This window comes from Seriola aureovittata, chromosome 5, assembly GCF_021018895.1.
Source record: "Seriola aureovittata isolate HTS-2021-v1 ecotype China chromosome 5, ASM2101889v1, whole genome shotgun sequence".
In the NCBI taxonomy this organism is placed as follows: Eukaryota; Metazoa; Chordata; class Actinopteri; order Carangiformes; family Carangidae; genus Seriola; species Seriola aureovittata.
The window spans coordinates 25,804,852-25,827,355 of NC_079368.1; the positions used below are offsets into that span (position 1 = coordinate 25,804,852).

General features: G+C 41.0%; 1 protein-coding gene across 1 annotated transcript in view; it reads right to left on the reverse strand.

Annotated features, from left to right (window-relative positions):
• Nucleotides 1-1,537: 1,537 nt before the first annotated feature.
• The window catches only part of fbxl17 (F-box and leucine-rich repeat protein 17), a 213,061-nt gene continuing 192,094 nt past the window's right edge, over nt 1,538-22,504 (reverse strand). The window contains exons 10-11 of the mRNA XM_056375707.1: nt 19,899-20,041; nt 1,538-3,807 (exon numbers count right to left, since the gene is read on the reverse strand). Coding sequence (XP_056231682.1) covers nt 3,670-3,807; nt 19,899-20,041 — 281 coding nt within the window. The 3' untranslated portion in view covers nt 1,538-3,669. The remainder of the gene's footprint in view (nt 3,808-19,898; nt 20,042-22,504) is intronic.

The window sequence follows — 22,504 nt, forward strand, 5'->3', positions numbered from 1 at the left end:
CTTTTTTTTTTTGACATTTTTATTCCATACTATACTATGACGTTTTTTGACATTTTTATGCCATACTGTACCATGATTTTTCTGAAATCTTTAAGCCTTACTATACTTTGTCGTCCTATTCCCTACCATACTATGATGTTTTTATGAACTTTTATGCCTTAATAAACTATCATGTTTTTTTGACATTTTATGCCATACTATACTATGACATTTTTGGAAATTTTTATGCCATACTTTACCATGACTTTTCTGACATTTTTCAGCCTAACTATGCTTTTTTGTTTCATGACCTACCATACCATGATTTTTTTATGAACTTTTATGCCTTAATACACTATAAAATTTTTTTTGACCTTTTATGCCATACTGTATAATGACATTTCTAAGCATTACTATACCACAAACAAAATGTAATATTACATTTTGACCTTTATAAGCTTTACGTATTATGACATTTTATATTCCTTATTGTACTGATGTTTTTATTACAAGTTTTTTGTGACATTTTTTACCTCACTATATTATTTTGTTTACATCACGTTTCATGCCTTACTATAATATGTTGTTGTTATGACATTTTTAATGACTTACCATACTATGACGTTATTATGCCTTACTATACTATGACTTTTTCTGTGGCTTACTATGACTTTTTATACCTTATCACCAGACTTGTCTGAAACAGTACATAAACGTAGAAAAAACAGAATTCAGAAAGTTGCTGATAAAAAAACGCTCCCTATTCTTTCTTCTTAGATTTGAAGAAACTCCTTTTCGCTTTGACTCAAGTGAATTGCGCCTTGCACGGATAGAAGTTGTGTTGACAACAATAAGAATCTACCTGAAACAAACCAACCTTTGCATCCTGTTTGATGCTATATCCTGTGTTTGATCGCCGACATGAAACAACACAAACACATTGAACAGTAAAACAGGCACTTGAAAGGGACAATATTGTCAAAGACTGGGGACATATTGAGTGACAGCTTTTTAGCTCTTTGAGGCCTTTGCTGTCTTGCTTGGCATCAAGCTGATGTCTCCTCACTTTGTCTCAGATGTGAAGCTCCTGTGATTGTGACAGCAGTTGTAACCTTGAAATCACAAGTGTACCTTCATGGAAATGCAGGTTGATTGTTGTGTCATGGTGTTCAATAGAAAAGACATTATCAATTCATGGGAATCTGTGGAAAACATCTTTATTTCTAACAATACAGAGTCCTCGGCATATCATACTTGCGCATTCCAAGGCCTTTGGTTTTTGATGGAAAACATGCTGGTATCCTTATTTGCATTTTACCTGAGAATACAGATGCAATCTGTTAGATTTAAATTTCACCATGTCAACCATTATAGTCATTATGATCTTTTGTGTTGAAATGTAAGTGATTTAATAAAAAGTCCAAAAAAAGCTGCTGGAAAAAAAATGTTTAAGTAGTCCACACATGATGTAAGATAAGCCGAAAAGTATTCCACTGTCATTATGAATATTCTTCTCCTGCCTCAATTCCACACATACAAAAGGAAAAGAGAAAAAAGCTTGAAGTAGTAGTGTTTTATTCATCTTTATGTAAATCCAGTCATTTACGGTTGCCTTAACAAATCAGGAATCAAGTGTGTCAACATCTAGCAGAGAAGAAAGTGCATATGGGGATTACAAAAGAACAGAAACAGAACAAAACCAGGCCGAGGGAGAAACTCTCCATCAGTTTAAGTCTACAAATCCTGACAAGGGTAAAATGAATGTGTTTTTAATTGTCTCTATATGCTGTAGAAAGTTTACAGTTCTACTCAAACCCGAAGCTCAGTAAGCTATTGTTCATATCTGAGTGACAGTGTGTGGAGCCTGAGCCCAGAACTGGTTCACACCATAGAAAAATACCCTGGTTATTTGCATTTTTAACTGTACACTAATGAGTTCCTATAGAATAGATGAAAAAGATCAACTCTCCCTTACCAACATCTACTGGCCCTGGTTATAGGCCCAAACCAGATCATTTCTTTACATCCTACACCGCTAAGAAAGATAAATCCCTCATTGCATTGCTACATAGCTAATGTTACAAGTATATGCTCAAAATCAATATTAGGCTAAGTAAATCCTACACAGTATATATACATATATATATATATATGTATATATATATATATATATATGTATATATGTATATATATGTATATATCAGATCAAATAATGGGATTAGGGTATCTGATAACCACAGAGCAGATAAACATTTCTTTAGTTAATTCTGGGTCAATTACAGGTTACTAATTGGATGGCAATTACTAACCACTTAAGGCAACATTTCCTCTTACCTATCATCAAGGTAGTTGTGGTTAATATTCTGATAATGTGACCCAGGATTTTTGGGTAAAGGCAACTTCTTTCAAGCACTGTTTAATTCATTCTGTGATGACTCAAGGTAATGCTCAGTCAACGGTAAATCTATGCATGGCAATAAAAGCAGCATTGATCCCAAGTCATACGGATGTTCATTTCAGCTTCCCCCATCATATGTACTCTATATCCAGCTGAAAAAATAAGGTAAGGTTCTCAATGTAAACATGCACTTTTAGAATATAATCAATGCTGTTTTCCCGCCATAAATCTTCCAGGGTTTTGACTGGTTCTGGCCTGAATCTTTCTTCCGTACCATGACAATGTGCATATTGAGTCACAGCAAAGAGCTCTGTCCTTCAAATGGAGCCTTGTCAACAATCTCAATTTATATGAGTCCATAAATGCCTTTAACACTGTACTCAACATCCAAGAAACGAAGAAAACCCCCCCCCCCCAAAAAAAAAACAACATTACAGATTTCTCAAAATGCCTTTAGTGAGGTCTGAAGCCCAGGCAGTTCAGTTGTCTTCCAGGCTGAAGTGTTCAGATGTTGCCTCCAGATATCCAAGTTTCTGCTGTCTTGTGCGATCTCACTGCAGCAGTTGAGTTCAGTTTGGAGAAAGTCAACACCTCAGTGGACTGACAGGGGCGAGGTGCTCTGGAACACCTTTGCCAATTTGGGCAACAAACCTCACTTAATCTATTTTCATTCAAAATAACTCTGGTCCAAACATCACTGAATATCTCTGACAGTCTTAATGATGCCTTTTTTTTTTTGTTTGGATCTTTTTCACGTGTTCAGGACCAGAGTGCATCCTTCTCATGCATCTTTACCTCCTCTCCATTTATCCAAGGTGATGCAGAGAACTTAAAATGTAAGAGGCTTAATACTCGATTAACTGAGTAAAACTCACTTATAGTAGAACTCAAATAACACTTAATAGTGCACTCCTTTGCACCAAAACAAACTACACACTCAAGGCTCTGGTCAAAGAAAGTACACTATATTGTTTGATGTAATCTGACTTATAGCCAATGATGATGAGGACTATAACCTATGACTGGTAGGTGTCTAACGTCTCACATAATTATAAAACACCAGGAGGCCCATATTTTACTGAAATTTTCAAATAAACCAGTTGATGGACTGGACCTCAGTCTTTGAGTGTGTAGCTACATGTTCACATGCATGTTTGAACAGTGGATGAGAAGCAAACATGATTGAGCTGCAAATATTGTATGTGTCTGTACACAAAAAAGAGCCTCTGTATAGCTGCGTGTGTGTGTGTGTGTGTGTGTGTGTGTGTGTGTGTGTGTGTGTCCAGCAGTAGCTATGAAGTGTTCGATGTGTTGGGGCTCCAGCCCATTTGATAAGCTCTCTCCAGGGTTCTCTTGCAGTCCTGCATCACAGTGCTGAACACGATGTGAGGGTACTGGACCACCAGCCTCTCCACTGTCTCCTCGTTCACCTGCAAAACACACACACAAAGACACACAATGTTAACATTATGACCACCTTGATGACAATGACTTGAAAAATTATTATTACTTCTTAATTTTTTTTTTTACATTGGTGGATGTTCACACACATCACACAGTCATGGAACTGTGGATATTCAAACTCTCCGTTACTTTGAGAACTTGTAGTACTTCTCACTGATGTAAGCTTAAAAGAACAGTGGGAAGTTTAATTATCTACACTCCCATGATGATTCAGAAAATGATGTCTGTTGATGATGACCATATGAATGGCTGAAAGCTCAGAAACAAGTGAGTGAGGAATGACTACAGCAAGCAAAACCTGTTTTAATGATGATATGGGCACCTGACTATTCAGGACAGACTTGAGAAAATTTGAACCAATCTGTTAAAAGATACTGGGCAAGTTGGTTGATTGGTTGGTTGAACTTCTCGTGAGAGGTTATTGGTTGTTGTAGCTATTGTAGCAGTTGTTAAAATTGCAATATTAGTACATTCCAGTAGGTGAAAAATTCATACTATTGGTAATTAGGCCCATAGTCTGGCTCTACATCAGTCCGACACACTGAACATATCATGATTTGTGTAAGTCAACAATTCAAGCACTGTATTTCAGAATCATTGATTAAGTATCAGAACATCCTCAGGGAGTCCTGGGTAGATATATAAAAAAAAAAAAAAAAAAAGGAAATCAGCTCAAAATCATATAAATGTAACAGAAATAGTGCTTTAGGTTGAATATAAATACATATGTATAACAACAGATTTTTAAATGACTTTAAAGTCATTTAAAAATCTGTGCTCTTCACCGCCCTATGATGCCTTATTAAGATACTCAGAAACACAGATTGGACAGTTAGTGTTCTGTCAAAATGGCAGTGTACTACACTAATATGAAGGGTAGGCAATTTCTCAAGAGCATACAGTGTATGCACATACTGTATGCACACATACACAACTGTGACTATGGCGATGGGTTCAGCAGCAGAGGACAGCTGATCTCACCGGGCTAATGAGGCCTTCATGTTCTCAGAGGACGAGAAAGACAAGCAGCTAATGGCCTCACCAGCACTTCTTTGCCAGTCTAACACTCTGTCAGACCATCACTGAGAGCCAAGGGTGAGAAAGCCTGAGAATCTGACAAAGAGCAGAGGCAGAGTAACCCTGGAGACCTCGAGGGGTTAACCGCAACCCACCCAGAACCAACCCCCGCCCACCCGCGAGTGTGACACTTTCCAGGGGAAATGATGTATAAACACTCACACACATGTTGAGCACACAGTCATCCGTTGTTGCCAAAGCAGTGACAAAGTATTTCACAGTTTTCCCTGAGTTCACTGCCCGGGAGCCCTTTGGTTTCTGCGTTTTATGGAAGAAAAGTCTTGCATGGTAAGAGTTACCTGGCTTTTGCTCAGGTTGTGATCTGTTGCGGTTGTCATTTTCTGTCTAATTCTTTCATTCTCCTCACTGAGCACAATTTCTTTAAGTGCTGGGTATCAGCAGTTCATTGTCAAGTAGAGAAATTGAGAAAAACAATGGACAGACAGACAAAAAGAGAGTCATGATAAAACAGGCAGAATTCGAGTGAAATAAGTGTGCTTGAGCGAACAGACCATGATGCCTCTCGGGTCACATAAGGAAGATGGAAACTCTGCACAGCACTAGTGAATCCAATAAGACTAAAAGGCAACAACAGCCTGTTAGCATTCACTTTGATTGCCAGGAAGAAGCAACAAGCTGAAATTCAGGTGCTTAATGCCAACACACAGAGGCTTAACAGACACTTTCTGAATACCACTGATAGAGAAAGAATAAAAATAAAATCAATACCGCAGGGTCAAGTCTTTCTTATTTTTAGCTGCTTTTTGTTTTTCTGATCAGATGCTAAGAGAAAATTCTGAGAATAAGTGCCAAAAAACAGTCTTGCATCAGTTCTGTCTCCAGTCAGGGTTGAAAGCTTTGAAATTTGAACTAATATTCTGACACCACAAACGCTGGAAAGGTGCATTAAATCAACGGGTAAGAGTGGAAATGAAAGAGTGGAAAATCCTGCAACACTTTCAGTGCTGTGATCAAAGATTCGTTAGTAAAGATGCATTAATAAAACAGTGATTCAGGATACTGCCTTAAAGAATTCACATTATTTTTATTATTATTATTATTATTACTATGAGATAAAGTGAGCATTTCAACTGCCAAACAAGCCACCTCATTCCCTCTGGTACTGGGAAGATCCAACTGATTCAAGTGATTTCATGAGATTCACTGGCTGAGCCGAAAGTAACCTGTGGAACGCTTTTCATGGGCACAATTACAGTACGTTTCCACCCACAGGTTTTTATGCGCATATTGAATTGCATAAAAAAAACTTGAGTAGAAACGCTGGAAATTTATGGAGAAAAAGTGTTAATATCACAATGTTTTTACACTTGGTCGAGGTGGAAAAACAGAAAGTGACAAGTGCAATGGAAACAGACTCCGTACATGAAACATGTGACTTAAGCTTCCACTCAAGAGGTAAAAAATAGCAGCAGAAAAAAACATCCACTTCTGCAAGGCTTTAACGGCACATGATGAGCCGACAATTAATATTTAAATAACAGTAGTGGGTGGAAATGTGCATTTTCATTTTCTTTTGCAGATTTCCTGAAAATGATGTTCAACTTTGTATTAAGTTTGGATGTAAACTTGACTTATGACATGAGATTTTGACAAGTTGCTGCAACAATGGGGCATTTTCATTGTTTGGCTGCGTCTGCTGCTTCTCAGTGCCTCAGTGATACTTCTTATGGGATTTGACCCGGGTGTCTGACCTCACTACTAACTTGAATCATTATCTGAGAACTTTTCATTGACTGTGGTCTGTCAAGTCTTGGATCCTTTTCAACAAATTCAGCAACCGGCTCCAAAAAGCGAGCATTAGCTTTTACGTTGGATCACCCTCACAGCAAGTTTTTCTTCCTTTTTTTAAATTTCTGGGGGCCTTTATTAGGATGTGGTAATGGAGAGATGACAGGAAGTGAAGGAGGGTTAGGGTTTCATGGCCAGCGTCTTAAGCTCTAAGCCACAGGGACGACCCCACACCTGCCTTTTTTTCCAGACAAAGACCTGTGTTTTTGCCTGCAAAAATGGCCGCATGTTGCCTTCACAGAGGACCAACGCAGGAACAGAAGAGCAGCTTAACCAAAGGCCTCCAAAATCTGCTACTACAGAGAGGAGTTAAGTTTGTTATGACATATGGCTGAGCCTCATTAGCAGATAAAATGACAAACCCCTGATTGCCTTCATAACATATTACGCTATATTCTTGAAAAGAGAATGAAACATCCCCCAGCTCGTTAATCAGGGCTTAATTGCAATTAAAAGAGATCTAAAGAATAGACCTGTCATACTGATGGGAGGCCATAACATTCATTAATGCTAATTTAGTGCGGCTCCACTTGCTGAGCAAACACTGCACACACAAAATGGCTCCCAATCAAAATGCTGAATCATTTCTTAATTGCTGGTTGCGGCATCGCTAAATGTTAGAGTTGCAACACGATCACTTTGATGGAAATCATGAAAAGACTAACTATTGCACTGACCTGTGCCGCTCTTGTTGACAATACTGCATGTGCAGAAAAAAAACTTGCATAATATTAATCTCTTTGTGTGTTTTTGTTTTTGTTTTAGTTGAAATGTAATTACTGTGACATACAACAGGTGTTAAGTGATTGGAATTCAAACATGTTATTATGACAGAGGCAAAAGCCAAACAAGACTGAAGAAAAAAAATAATTCAACTATCAATCAAAATCGAGCCTGTATACATTTTAAATGGTGACTACACAGCGCAGAAACTCCTTGTACCTGGTTTGAGATTTATTTGAGATGGTTGGCATCTTTATAACGTATTGTTCTTGAACAGAAAATCCTGTTGACAGAGGCATTTATACATCATAGCATCCATTAACTCCCCTCCACTGCACTGCACTAGCCTGATAACCACAGTTACTGTACATCTTCTCAGGCCCAAAAACAACAGCTCCCTGTGAAAGAAACCCTCTCCTAGTCAGTTCCCAGAGTTCACAGCTACATTTCTCTTTCCAGAACAAGGCTACGTGCCCTTTGCATGGCTCTGTGGTATGTTGAATGAGATGTGATGACATCACCACACCTGCTTGGTATTTGCAGCTCAGAGCTGATGTTAGACATGAAGGTCAGACCAAATGCTGTGGGTAACTTGCTGGCAGAGAGGAGAGTACTCTGGTTACAGCAGTTGAGCCACTGATTTCTTCAAACCAGTGATTCAGCTGTTTCTTTCTAGAGTGACATTTTGTTACTGGGCAAAACTGTGCTTAACAATATTTTGTTGCTAAGCAACATAAGCTTAAAAACGCTATCAGAAAGCACTGGGGGCTCTGGAGGCTGGAATGGCGCTTTAGATATATGGCTCTGGCAGGGAGCTCTTTTCTCTTCTTTTCTTTTACCCCATACAGACCTGATCCAGTGTACTGTACTGCTCAACCCCGCCTCCAAAACCTGCTGCCAAGTCTGTAGAAGAGCCATATGATAGAGCAGATCGCTACCCACTGATGATTCTAATCTTTGAGAAGCATCTGGGAGCGCAGCCACTGCTATCTGGAGCAAGGCCTATACTTATGATATTTTCCCCCATTTTAACTTCAAAGATGCTGTCCTGTAGATCTAAGTGTGTTGTAATGCATGCTGACAGGTAATGTGCCGTTGTCAGGGTTTACAAGAGGGCGAGAGAGGGATGAGGAGAAAACAAAAAGATATATGTCTGATATGCCATTCAGCAAAAAGCACCTTTTATTTGAACATGCTGTACAGTAAACATGAATAGTTTATAGGGTTGTGTGTGTGTGTGTGTGTGTGTGTGTGTGTGTGTGTGTTGACAACTGCTCCTCTACTTTTACTCATAAAGGCTGAAGGTAAGTCCCCGAGCTGACCTCTGCTCTCTCTCTTGGAGTACTCTCTTTCTTAACAGTGAGCCCCTTTTTAAGGCTAATCCTCTGATGCAAATGCACTCTATCACCACGTAAAATATACATTTACTACAAATGCGGGGCCTTCCCCCGGTAAGCGGCACAGTAAAACACGTCGTAAAGATGAATAATGCTGCAGCAGTTCACATTTTCAGTGGGAAAAAGAAGAGCAGGGTCGTAAATCGATAATCAGATACACAAACATGAAGATGCATATCATATTAGACCGGCGTGGGGAGAACACCCTCTGAGTGCTCCTAGCAATCAAGCAAGGGAAATGGAATAAAGAGAGAGGGAGAGAGTTTAGGAAACAGATGACTAAAAAAAAAATATGGCCTCCGCTCCTTCTGAATATATTAAGACCCACTGAGTTCTGTAATGTGCGCAGCAACAGTGACCCTGGAAAAAAAAGCAATAAAACTGACTGTTGATATTGAACAACTTCAGAACTGAATTTAAATGAATGTACATGCAGATATCAGAAAACAAAGACATGTTCAGTGGTTCTTTTTATATGATTATAAGTGGGGTTTTTTCTCTTTTTTTCAAGACAAATAGCACTATTTCTTTTTATTTCCTCTGTGTTTTCATTAAATTCAGCACAGGTCTGCCGGGCACTTTTCTCTTTTCTTCTTCCTTCTCTCATTTTCTTTGGCCATGTCGCAGCCATTGCTAGTCCCAGGGCGATAAAGAGAGACAAATACCCCCCGTTCACTGTCTACTCCCATGTAGAAAGTGTATCAGTCAACCAGTAAATACATTTGGGGTAAATGTTTAAAAAGCCTGTTTAGGCAGCCGAAGAATTCAGTGCATCAGGTCTTAGTAAAAGGCAGCTTAAACAAGTCAGGATTTAAACAAGCCAGATTTATAGCCTTCTTTAAACTGCTCAGAGGAAAAGCCATGGTTGTAAAGTTTCTAAACGAGTGACTGGACAAATGAAAGATAGTTCTCCGTCTCTGATAAGAAGGAGAGGAAGGAAGGCAAAAAGAATGGATGAAAAAGAGAGGAGAGTATAAAAAAAAGTATAGAGACAGAAAAGAGGTTGCCACAAACTTATTCTGAAGGATTCAATATTTCTAAATGAACTATCGATGCATTGGCTTGGAAGCTTAAGGAATGGACTGCTCTTTACCGAGGAAAGCCTGAGCTCAAACATTTTGATTTTGTCTCAGAAAGCCCCTCACAGAAATCTGCAGAGCATGGCTCTGAATGTGCTTTTAAAAACCAGGTCAGGCACCGCTTGCGACAACTAAGGTCTGGTCCCGCTCACACAACCTCATCCCTGCACAATATCAGACAGCAGCAGAACTGAAAAGACGGGTGTCAGCACACACACACACACACACACTCACACACACACACACACAGAGGAATGGGGGCTCAACTGAACAGGGTCAGAGAAAGAGGTTCTGGAGGCCAGGTTTGTAAACCCCACACTCCATCACGCATGACAAAGGTAACTAAAGGAATGTGTACAAGGCTCAGCCCAATCCCTCTTTCTACACCGGCCTTCTTATCTCTGCAGACTGGAGGAAAACATTCCCTAACTCAAGAGGCTTTGCACAATTTATTTGTTAGTCTTAGGAAAGAAAACAACGTAAAACACTATCACAGCTACATCTTATTATGTAGAACTAAAATAAAGCTAATTAAGAATGGAGGTGTTGTGACATAGAACTAACAAGCCTTAGAGCTTTGATGAGGTTTGATGTTCTTGTAGCAATCATGCTCATAACCATCTATTTCTTCTGCACTTAATACTTTAAATGAATTTTTCTAGAAATGTAAAACCATGGCATGAAAAGATGCTTTAATTAACTGGAATAAACAATGCAACCACAACTTACGTTTGTCTTAAAAACAAGATACAATAAGTTATATTATATTATCATATAGATTTATTAATATAATTACTATGAACATCATACACAAGATATCATCCCATAAAATAAAGGATATGATGGTTCAGAGGTCGGCACGTGTCCAATTGGTTAGTAGCAATGAAGACCGGGGACCCAATTCAGTGTAGGTCCAAATAACAGTATATTCAGCCTAATATGGTCCAGGTAAGATATGGTTCTGTAGCCTTGAGTCTTGTATCTGTGTGTCAGTTTATCTAAAGCAAACTCGCCGTTAGCTTTGATCAGCCGGTTCACCATAAGCACGGCTGGAAAAAATGTGGTTTTTGAGGTAAGACAGAGAGTGAACTGTGAAGTGGTTTGTTCAGGCCGACTGCATTTTGGATTGGGTCTAATTAAACCATGTGTGTATTTTGGACCAGGTCTGACTGTAGAGTCCCTTTCTGACCAGGTCTCTCTTTTCTTCCTCTTTTATACGTTAATTTATGTAAGTTTGGTTCAGGTGGTTTCAGTGTTTGCATTTCAGATTGGGACCAAAACGTCTGACATAAAATGGCCTCCACCCAAGTTACTGGATGTAACTGACAACAAGATAGAAAAACTGTTTTAAGAGAGATATAATTTGATATCATTGTATTGCTGCCAAATTGCCACAATTTTACAATTTTTAAGTTGATGAAACATTAAAACAAGACAAAACAGAAGGAGCGCAGGAGACAGGAAGAGACAGATGTGGTGATAGAGGGACACACAAAGAGAGAATCAGAGGTACAGACAATGAGGGTGATCTCATCTTCTTACCACAGGGACTAGTTAGGGTCATAAAATAATAACAGGCCTGTTGAATCCTCTGCAGACTAAGACCACTCCTTTGTCTTCAAATAGCAAATAGCATAATGTAGTAAGGTGGGTGCACGCACCCACGCACATGCACGCACACACACACATGCACGCACACACACCACTAGAAACTGTAGGAACAAATTCCAGAGCAGCTTACTGGAGGTCAGACACAAGCAGAATTTCTTAAAGATAATCACAACAGAGCCACTGTGTTTAATTTCTCTGCCTCCCATGACTCCCAAGTTCTTCAGAATAAATAAAGAACAAGGACGACTTGACCCTGTCCTCTCGAAGAACACAGTGATACAAAATTCATAGTGACTCTTTAGAGCGAGGAGAGAATGGATTAGATTTGTGTGACTGGTTAAAGTTACAAACAAGGCAGTAAGCCTGACATGTGGATACCACCTACTGTAGAGTGATTATTCTGAATTCCGGGTTAATTCTGAATAACCAAATGAGAGTACTGCCATTAAAGTCAAGCTCTTCAGGATTTAAAAGGTCAGTGTGTTCACCGATTTCTGCTTTTTGTTCTATTCACTGTGAATACAAGCACAAATCTTGCCAGCCTGATAAATCTGTACCTTTTTTTCCGGGGTAAAATTTTTCTTTTTCTCAACTGTTAACTGAGCAGCCACACGTCATAGGAACATTATTTCTGGCTACACACACAGTAAAACTTTTTCAAAGCTTTCACATCCACTGGCTACTCCTGTTTCCAATCAATTATCAAGCTGGACATCAATCAGAGGCTTAATCGACCCCCCCCAAGAAAAAAAGAAATTTCCCAAGCTCGTCTGGATGTGTTAAATTTGTACAGACGTAGCATTCAGTGAGGGGAGCTACATTGTCATTAGCATTAAATAGCTAATTCATCACCAACACAGTCAGACACTGCGCCTGCAGGCTAAAAATTGGGTTGTGACCACCTGCTGTCTCTCTCAACGTCCGGGAGACAGAAAAAGCATATTGAGCCAAACATTAGTTATGGCCCAAAAACATATCAGGATTGGCAAGCCTGAGTACACAGGCCACACTGAGTCTTGTCTACTGTCTGCCCATGACTCCATGAGATTATGTTGACCTCCGTTGTGATGAGTAAACAGTGCTGGATGAGGGAGGAAGAGGAGGAGGAGGGGGAGAAACAGGGGGGGGAGGACTGAAAGACAAGACGGGGGTGGGGGGGCAACTTGAATGAACTAATTGAATGAACAAAAGATGTGAGCAGCATCCAAAATTCAAACAACCTTGGCTGTCCTTGCTTCGAGGAGGGTAAGGGAGGGAGACACTGAGAAACAAAAAGAGGAGAAGAGGGGTAAAAATGAAGTGAGGACAGGGCGGCAGGGTGGAGAGAAGGCAAAAAAAAAAAAAATTGTATGAGTGTGTATGAGAGACAGCTGAGGTCAGGTTTACATGTGTGTATCTGGTAGATTTTTTTGTTGAAGGGCAATTCTGAGATTCCCTTCAGATACTCAGTGAACTCTGTCGGTGTCTCACTTTATTTCACCCTCTCTCCTTCACTGTCCCTTGCTCCTGCCCTTTAGAAACAAGATGAAGGGATGATCAGGAGGCGGCTTCAGTTAAGACCGCCAATCAATACAGCTCTTCTTCGCGGGATGAGACTCCAAGATTACACTGAAAATCACAAATGGCAAATGACTCTTTCAAACTGCTTTCTTGACTTTGAACATTCAAGTCTGACCAAAGCCTCGAAAATAGGAGCCAGAGAACCTGCCTATCTTACACTTGATGGCGCGCACGCGGTATCTTTCTCCTAATTCCCCTTCACTTTAGCAGCCTTTAAACTAAGGACCCATGCTGTTCACAGTAACAACACTCATCAAAGAAAGTTTTGCTGAACTCCCAAACTCTCATTTCCTAAACGAGAGCTAAAATGCCTCCTAACTCTTCACCATACTTCATCTTTGTTTTCCTCACTCCAAACCTCCAGGCCCTGAACAATTAGGTCCTTGTTTATGTCTGCAAATTGCCGTGCCGTGCCTGTCTGTGTATAGTCCCCAGCAGCTGGATGTACCAGTGGAACGGCCATATTGATTGGTATGTCTGTTCTTTTAACAAGGTCTGTCTGGTTGCTCTATCTGGGGGTGCAGCACTGCTCATACCTGTTCCCCAAATGGTGCTCCACCTCACTACAGGTAATGGGAGCACACCTCAAAACTGCTTACACAAAACACTTTTTTGGGGGCCATTTGTGAAGAGAATAGCCAGCTTTGACTCTATTGTTTCATTTTTATCTAATTTTAGTTTTATTTTTTCCTGGTTTCTGTCATTCGTTAAATCATTTTTTTCATTATTTTTTTTTGTCCTCAAGGCCAACCCTCGTTTTACTTTCCATTTTCCTCCCTCATCTCCTCCATTACTATGATGACTCTTGCTGTCTCCACCAGTTGTCCCTGAAGGGGCCAGTAGCAGTCAGTGTCATTATTTTCCTAGTCCGGCTTCGTGCTGACTGCGTGAGTTTGCTTCCCTCTCTGTTTCACAACCTGGACTGCCCATTTGTTTTCACTCTAATGAAGTAGTGGAAAAGAAGCAGGAAAAAAAGAAGGTAGATGAGAGGGAAAGAGAAGAGAAGGGGGGGTGGAGAAGATGGGGGTAAAGGAGACTAGGACAGAGAGAGAGAGAAGACGGACGGGGGAAGAAAGCGGATGAGAGGAAAAGAGGAACATATGAGAAAGCTGTGAGAACATCTCTAAAGAAAACATTCCACTGAAGCTGAAAAAGATTAAGATCCCCAGAGTTATACATCAGCAGAGGCCAGGAGGGCACATTATAGAAAACAGCAACTTAACACATATAGGAGAAATATGAAAGCAGGGTCAAGATAAGGAGCACAATGAGTTACACTGTGTAGTGCCAGGCAGTACAGTGGCTTTCTGCACGAATCAATAAAGCTAACTGCTCGATCCTCGACCCTGTAACTGGACACTTGTCCTACTTTTTGAGGTTTGCCCAAAACAAAAAAGCCACAAATGTTACAGTAGCAGCATTTGGTGAGTTTTGTGAGTTTGGCATGTTTATGTGTGCTTGTGTTTCTGCATCTGTGTGTGTGTGTGTGTGTGTGTGTGTGTGTGTGTGAGCCCATTCCAACGAGCTGAACGTTGTTATGACATCGCCATGATTTTAGTTGAAAATTACAGATGACGCCATTGGACTGACTTTCGCCACTAGAAAGCATCGCCTAGATTAATACATAATGTTGCATTGTGTTGGTGGAAGTGTATAAAGTTGGATTCCCCCCACAGAGAAGATCAAACATTTAACAGTAAACTCAGCAGGGAGCTGGGCATTTCTGCGACACACACACTGACATATGCGGCACTGCCGAGCAAAAAGGATCCGTTTTTCAGAAGATTAATGCACTTTTTCCTTGAGTCTTTCAGCTGAATACTTCAAAAGACTGGCACAGAGTTATAGCTGAAAGAGGACAAAATGAATTGATTTGATTATTTTGGGGTGAGTCTGGATCAATCGCATTCTTTCCCCTCGTCAGAACAGGGTCGCTTGGCCCTGAGGGCAGAGGGGTGTAATCATTTGAGGCAGGCGGAGCACGCCATTTGCTCTGGGCCTGGAGGGGTTCTGATTTCAATGCTCCATTATGAACTGTGTTAACAGCAAATAACATAAATTCCTATCGCAGAACACACACTGTCACACAAAGACACGTTGCATTTCAGCAAGTGTAAACACAGTGAGACACAATGGAAATCCTTCAGACAGACATGTAGGGAAGAGGAGAGGAAAGAAAAAAAGTCAGTGTGGCAAACGCACACATTCCATACTATTAAGAGCCTCAATGGCTCAGCTACTGAAATGAGACTTTGAATAAGAAAATATTGGGACTTCACACAGATTTGTGATGTACTAGGTCTGTGTTTGTACTGATTAAAAAAAAAAAAAGAGAGAGAAAAAAAACCCTTAAATTCTTCGTATCAGTCCAAATGGCAGTGGACACACAATTCAGGTTCTCTGGCAGTAAAATGTATACAGTACGGAAGCACGTTTGTATAAACTGTGACGGAGGAAATCGATCCTTCACACTGCTCCACATGAGGAGAGCCAGCTGGATCCTGTTAACAGTCCTTAGATGAATTCTACACTTTCTAAGTCCTGTGACATTCAGGGAAGCTGTTACATTAAAATTCCCAGCGTTTTGACAATTCCAAACAAATTTACACAGGCAAGGCTGCGCTGCCGAGGCAGAGAGCTGACTGGGTTGTCCGCACTGTGTGTCAAGGTTATCACAAGGCTGTATTTGTCGAAGACTGACAGGACCCACACGGAAACCTAACTCCGCATCAGTTCGTGTGGGAGAAAGCTTTGAGGGGGGAGAAGGAAAAAAGTGAGGGAGGGAGAGAGGAAGAAATAAGGAGAGACTGGAACTGTATTTATTTTAAATAGCCGAATGTATACTGTAGAAGTTACCTGAACATCTGTGAGACAGACAGGCTTAGGCTAGCCCTAATGATGATGGCTGAACAGGTCAGTTGTGTAACTGTGTTACTGTCACTTCTGATCTTAGCTAGTTTTAGCTTACCTATGTCAGTTATTTGTTCTAAATTCCTGCAACATATACATCCTGAGCAGAAACCAAGCAAAGTCCTTGTAAGGGAAATATTAACTTTGGGATATTTGTAATATGTCCAAAACACTGTCAACATAGCTCTCACAAGGAATAACTATCTGCCAAAGCAAACCGCTTGTTGGAAGAATATATAACAATTTATTTTCGCAACGCAAACATTCATGGCTGGTACGCAGAGCAAAATTATTTCAGGTTGGGGCCATTATCAATGACCCCCTTAGCAGCAGTATGCTGGCTTAGATGGTGGTTTGTTGATGTGTAAATATTGAGATGGTTACTCAAGTGTGTAGATCCTGCGGCTGAACTAAACAAACTGAGATTGTGAAGAGTCAAGCTAAGTGTGTTCGACCAATTAAAATCTATCAAACTCAATCATATGAGTATACTTTTCAAATCTAATAGAGGACACATTCTTAAGTGAAGTAGTTTTGCCTGGAATCCACTCATGTTCTTCCATCATGTTTTATTATAGAATTTAACCATCAAAACAGTTCTTGAACAACCTACGAAGAGGAAATATGTACTTAATTGAAGAAGTACTGCTGACCTTACGGTACATGCTGGTCGTTCATGTTGTCAACGCCAGGGTACAGAAAGAAAAAAGATGGAGAAAGCAAAGCAACGCCTCACATCTTATTTTTAAACAATGGAGAATTAAATATGAGGCATGAGGGAAAAAATTCAAATGGATTTGTCAACATAAAGAAGAGACGCTGTGTGACTGAGAGAAATCTAAACTTAAGTAATTTGCACAAGACTTTCATTATCAACGAACATGGTGGAATTGAGAGTTGTCCCCAAGCTTCTGCGTTTTTTCCCAGAACTGCATTAAGTGCAGAGATGAGATTAGTTTGCCCTAAGATTGAATTGGACATGCCTCCAGATTTTACTGCTGTGATACACAAATAAAGCATGATACAATATTGCCCAGAGCCTGAAATGTCACATGCAAAGCAGAAAAAAATCATGACCAAATTGAATGCACTGCCTATAAACAACTGAAAACAATTTTGCAAAGTACTTCAAAGTATTGATTTGATTAATTTAAGAGACATGGCATGCAACACATATTACAACTGCCGTGAAACCTACAATGTTTTTTCATCGAGCGGCGGTCAAACCAAAAATTAATGTGAAGCTATAGTTTTTTGACAAAATGCAATGTGCTATTCTTTTTTTTTTTTTTAACGTAAGAATTTCAAAGGTATTTGACTCCTTCAAGCAAAGTGAAGAAGCGAAGCAGCAGTGTGGCCACGGGCTTGAAGCGCCAGTTCTACATCAGAGGAGTCACCGGCTCAACTCAGACAACAGCCAGTAATGACCCTGTCAAAGTGACCTTGATAAAGCCCCTCAGTGCGAGGTGTGTTTGAGAGGAGTGTCAGCTACAGTAAATGCACCAACAGAACCAATTACTGCTTTATTTGGCCGCCATCCCCAAAAATACAGAAAAATTTGAATGAAATGGGAAAACAGAGGCGACTGAAGGATGTGGAGAGGAGAGCAGCGGGGGGGGGGGGGTGCAGAGGAGAAGAGAGATGAGAGTAGGAGGGGAGAAGAAGGCGGAACATGGTCACTGCTGCCCCTGGGCTGACACGAAGATAACCACAATTCCCCTGGTCTGTCTCTCGCTCTCACCTTTTTACCTCTTTAACTCGCTGTGGAGCTCTCATTTTCACTGTGACCGTGGCAATAACGACCTATTTCTGTTTATTTGTTTCCCTCTGAGCGAACTTCAGATAACCACGACCCTTCTCTCTCTCTCTCTCTCTCTCGTACTGAAACCTGACCATATCTACTGTAACTCCCTTTCTTGTCTAACATAATGGAAAACAACAACAACACCAACAACAACAAAGGAAGTAGATGCCGTGGGCTGATCTCTCTCCCACATCAGGCCTGACCAATCCGCACCAATACTCCAGGCTTATTTGCAATGCTAAACGCAATTTTAGGACACGAAAGAGAGAAGACAGGGAAATGGGTGAGGGGGGCAAGCATGCAGTGAATTAATTCTGTGGTTCAGAGTTGGTAATGTACCTGACTTTGGAAACTGTCAAACTCTTCTCTCTGCTCCATTCACCCCCCATTACAACTCTAATAGCACCAATTACTGCTTTATTTAGCTGTGTCATCCCAAAATCCCCCCTTCTAGCAGAGGGAGAGTAATTATTTATCTTTCCATCCTCTGGGGCAAATTATGAGTATCACATCTGAAGAGAGAGATGGCAAGGAAAATGCGGGCAGGGGAATGGGTGGGGTATGAAAGCATACGGCGGAGAGAAACTAAGAAAAATTGTGATTCCAGTAAAGATGTGGGTCATTCCTGAACAGATTTTTATTAGCATGGCTGTAATATCGATTGTTGGGTCACTGAGTCGGCAAGGCAGGAGGGAACTGAATGAAAATGGAATCTTAGTGATCACCTGCTATGTAATGCAGTTACTCTTTATTACTCCTAGATAAATATGATGGATACACATTCATGTCTGCAATAATCTGAACTGAGTACACTGCTTCATCACTGAGACCTCACATATGGGGTCACTGTCAGACCCTCATATGTTTTAATTTCATTACAGTATAAATACATAAATATGATACACCGGTGTTCTTGACGCAATTAACGATCTCCGGGTAGGCGTTTTTTTTTCAGAGAAATCCATAGGGTCAAACTGGAGGCCGTGACACACAGATATCACTGATTTTATAATGAAGAAATAAAAATGATGAGTTCCCAACCTGGTGAAAGGCCTTGACTATAAGTCAAAATCCCTCCTCCCTCCTTTTTCTCCGCTGCCAACTTCTACTTGGACTTTTTACTGCACAGCAGGGGCTTTTAAATGTGTTCAGCTCAAAACCCAAATGTAAAATTTAGCCTCAACCTGAAAACGAAAGGCTCATTAAAACATACTGTTACACTCACCATATGGAGGCGCACCAGCATTGGGATTACAGCCCGCGTTGTGTACCAGGCTACAGTATAAGACACCGGGCTGTACAATATCAGTGCAGGTTAAAGTTTCTAGGTTAAGACAGCTGTTCACTTTCCCCTTCCTTGTCTGCCTCTCATCCCACTCATGTCAGACTGAATGATCCCGCACTAAGTGGATGCATCTGTGTGGCAGGAGCTCCCCTGAACCAATTGGAGAGGTGGGTGTGGTTGTTACCATGGCAGTACAACTAAATGTGCTTCCATCAGGTTCGTGATTGGACGGGTAAGAGGCCAGATGAGAGTTTAAGGGTGACTTTGGAAAGATCGTCCCTCAGACCCAGGGGCATCTCAAAGTAGTTTTACGAGGGGTCATTATGTCACTTTACTTCTGTTATCACCCAACCAGCTGACTCAGACATGCATCACGTAGACACACTGGGCACAGGCAGCAGAGGCTTAGCTACTCCACATGCTCTCCTCTGGATATCTTTTAATTGGCCAGTTGCCCTAACCTGGAACTTTTTAGGGTTCATGTTAGTGTGCTTGTCTCTGTGTTTACGTGTGTATATCAAATGGTGTGTGTATGTCAAACAGAAAATATTTGTTTTAAAAAGGGCGTAAACAAATATTTTATAATCAGAATTATTGCAAGAATTGTTTTTTTTTTCCTGTAGACCAAATAATCATACTGCACATTCCCCTTTAAATGTTTTGCAGTACATATCACAAAAAAGATTTGATCTGCTACATCTGAAAACATCTCCAGAAACATCTTGTGAGAGAAAGCCACACATACGATACATACTGACAGGAACCCAGACAACAGTAGTCATTATGGGCTGAGCCGTGTTACCTTGTCACATCTCATGAGGCCCAGGTAGCGAAGGGATTTGCTGCTCTGAGCGATCTGTGTGGCTCCCTGGTCTGTGATATCCTTACACCAGCCGGCATCCACAGTCTCTATGGTACTGCTGTACTGGCCTATGGCTATCAGAGCTGTGGACACAGGAGGAAGATAGAGAGAATGAGGGAGGTGGGGAAGGAGGAAGGGAGGGAGAGAAACAAGAAAAGGTGTTAGTCTGACAACCTTTCTCATGCAAATGTGGCAGCATCGTCCTCCCACAGAGACGCACAGAAATTCGAGATGAAACCGGGGCAAGTCATCTGGCCAGCTGTGACACATAATTCCAATGTTTACACAACACCTTGAAAATATACACACATACACAAGGGGTGACACACACATGCATGCACACAAATCTTGCACACACCCATGCTTGTTCAGACTGCTGCAGGATTCATCCATTAGAGCGTTGGCATGAGTCACAGCACTGAAAGGCAATGACACTGTGCCAGGGTAAAGTGTGACTCCATGCCAGTGTATGATTTAATTCTGCTTGCTTGCGTGCGTGTGTGTGTGTGTGTGTGTGTGTGAGTGTTTACTGCTGCCAGGGCAGAAACATAGTGCCAGGGTAAAGAGTATCCACCAAAACAAATATCTGTCAGTGTCTGGGGGCTTTGTCCCTCACACACACACACGCACACGCACACGCACACGCACACGCACACACACACACACACACACACACACACACACACACACACACACACACACACACACACACACACACACACACACACATACTTTCGGTACAATTTTAATTTATTTTTGAGCCGAGTACAAATTAAAATATGTAGCTGACAAACACGATGAGATTTAATCTTCTGTAATTTATCTAAAACAAAGACATAGTCTGTTGCATTAACACACAAACACACACAGACACACAACCGTCTTCCTTCTTCATCAATCTTTGACCTGCCAATCGTTGGGCAGATGGAGGAGACCTGTGCTCCACCAGTCGATTGATAGTGCAGCTCGGTGATCGATTGGCAGGGTCTGGGCTTTGTTCTCCACTCTCTCACAACCATCACTAATGAGAATAGGAAGGGAGGAGGAGGAGCGAGGGATGAGAGAAAGATGAAAGGAGGAGGGTAAAGACAGAGAAAGCCTTTGACAGCACCTTCAAATAGTTGCTTAGCCCTGATGTTGTTTTCTCATTCGCAGAAATCCATTTCACTTCAAACTTTTTTACAAACAAGCTTGACTGAAACGTCTCCACTTCAATAAGGAAGGGAAGGAAAAAAAAATCTTTACGAATTTGTTTTCATGTTGGATCTCTTCCTCTCCCCTCTCTCACTTTTCTCACCAGCAATTTTCAAAATACCTCCACACATTACAGTATTAAATAACATGCAATCAGCAGATTAGGTAGGACTTGTTATCGAAGTGTGTGTGCACATGTATACATGTATGCTTACACTGTGGAGCGGGGGCTTGTTACCATAGGAGAAGGGAAATGAATAATCTCATGCTTTTTGAATCAACTACATGTATTTAACCATCTTTCCTCCTGTCCAGCTGGAGCTATGTAAAGTAGAGTCTCCTACACACAGTGTGTAACATGTGCAGTATGTAACATGTGTAATATATAGCTTTGGGCACTTGGAGTGCTCCACATGTGGTTCTTTTTGTGCTCCAGCATGCTCTTGGATGCCATGCATAATGGCACATTATGGCTAAACAGGCAGTAACGCAGCTTTGAAGCAACAGTATGTTTCATGTAAAACAGGACCGTGGGGAAGAGGCTCTGGCCGGCCAGATGGGCGAACAGCACATGAAGTAGCCATGTTGTTTTTTTTAGACCAGCAGTGACCTGGCAAAGTATTCTAAAAATGGAGACTGTTTTTGTATGTATCTGTTCTCTTGAGTGTATGTGAGGCAGGTCAAGTGGATAAATGGCTCTTCATCCTGTTCCCCTTGTCCTGTCCAATCACATGATCCCAAATTCGATTACCTGGGCTAAGACCTCTCATCTGATGTTAAGACACACATACTGCTGCTGTTAAAACCCCTTGCAGAGTGACTGAGGAGTTTTCTGAAGGAACAGGGAGATCAAATAAAAGAGGAGAGCTTCATAGTTAACAGAACCAAACAACAGAATTGCCTCTACTTCCCCTCCACCAGCTCTGGATCCCTGTTTCTTCCCCTTCAGCTTTACTTCTTTCAACCTGACAAAGCGAGAGGATAAGAGCAGACAGCTGCCTACCACAGTGAATGTATAAGAAGTGCGGGTGACTACATTGTCCATGCATTTACTGATTACTCTGCTGCACTCACCTCAGCACACAACCTTCCTCATCTGAATTACTGTCAACAGGCTCCAGACTTTATAAAGAAAACATATGGCACTTTAAGATAGCTCCAAGGAGAAAGAGAAGAGCAAATAACACTGAGTATCATTTTGTTAAACTCTCAAGTTGGTAAACTGGTGGCGTCAGATAATGCCTTTGTCAGAACGAGCCAGGTGTTAGGCTATTTAGACTTGTTTAGTACTCTATCAACAAGTTCATCTGGTTGCTATTACAGTCTAATATCCCTGTGTGTGCTCTGCCTCT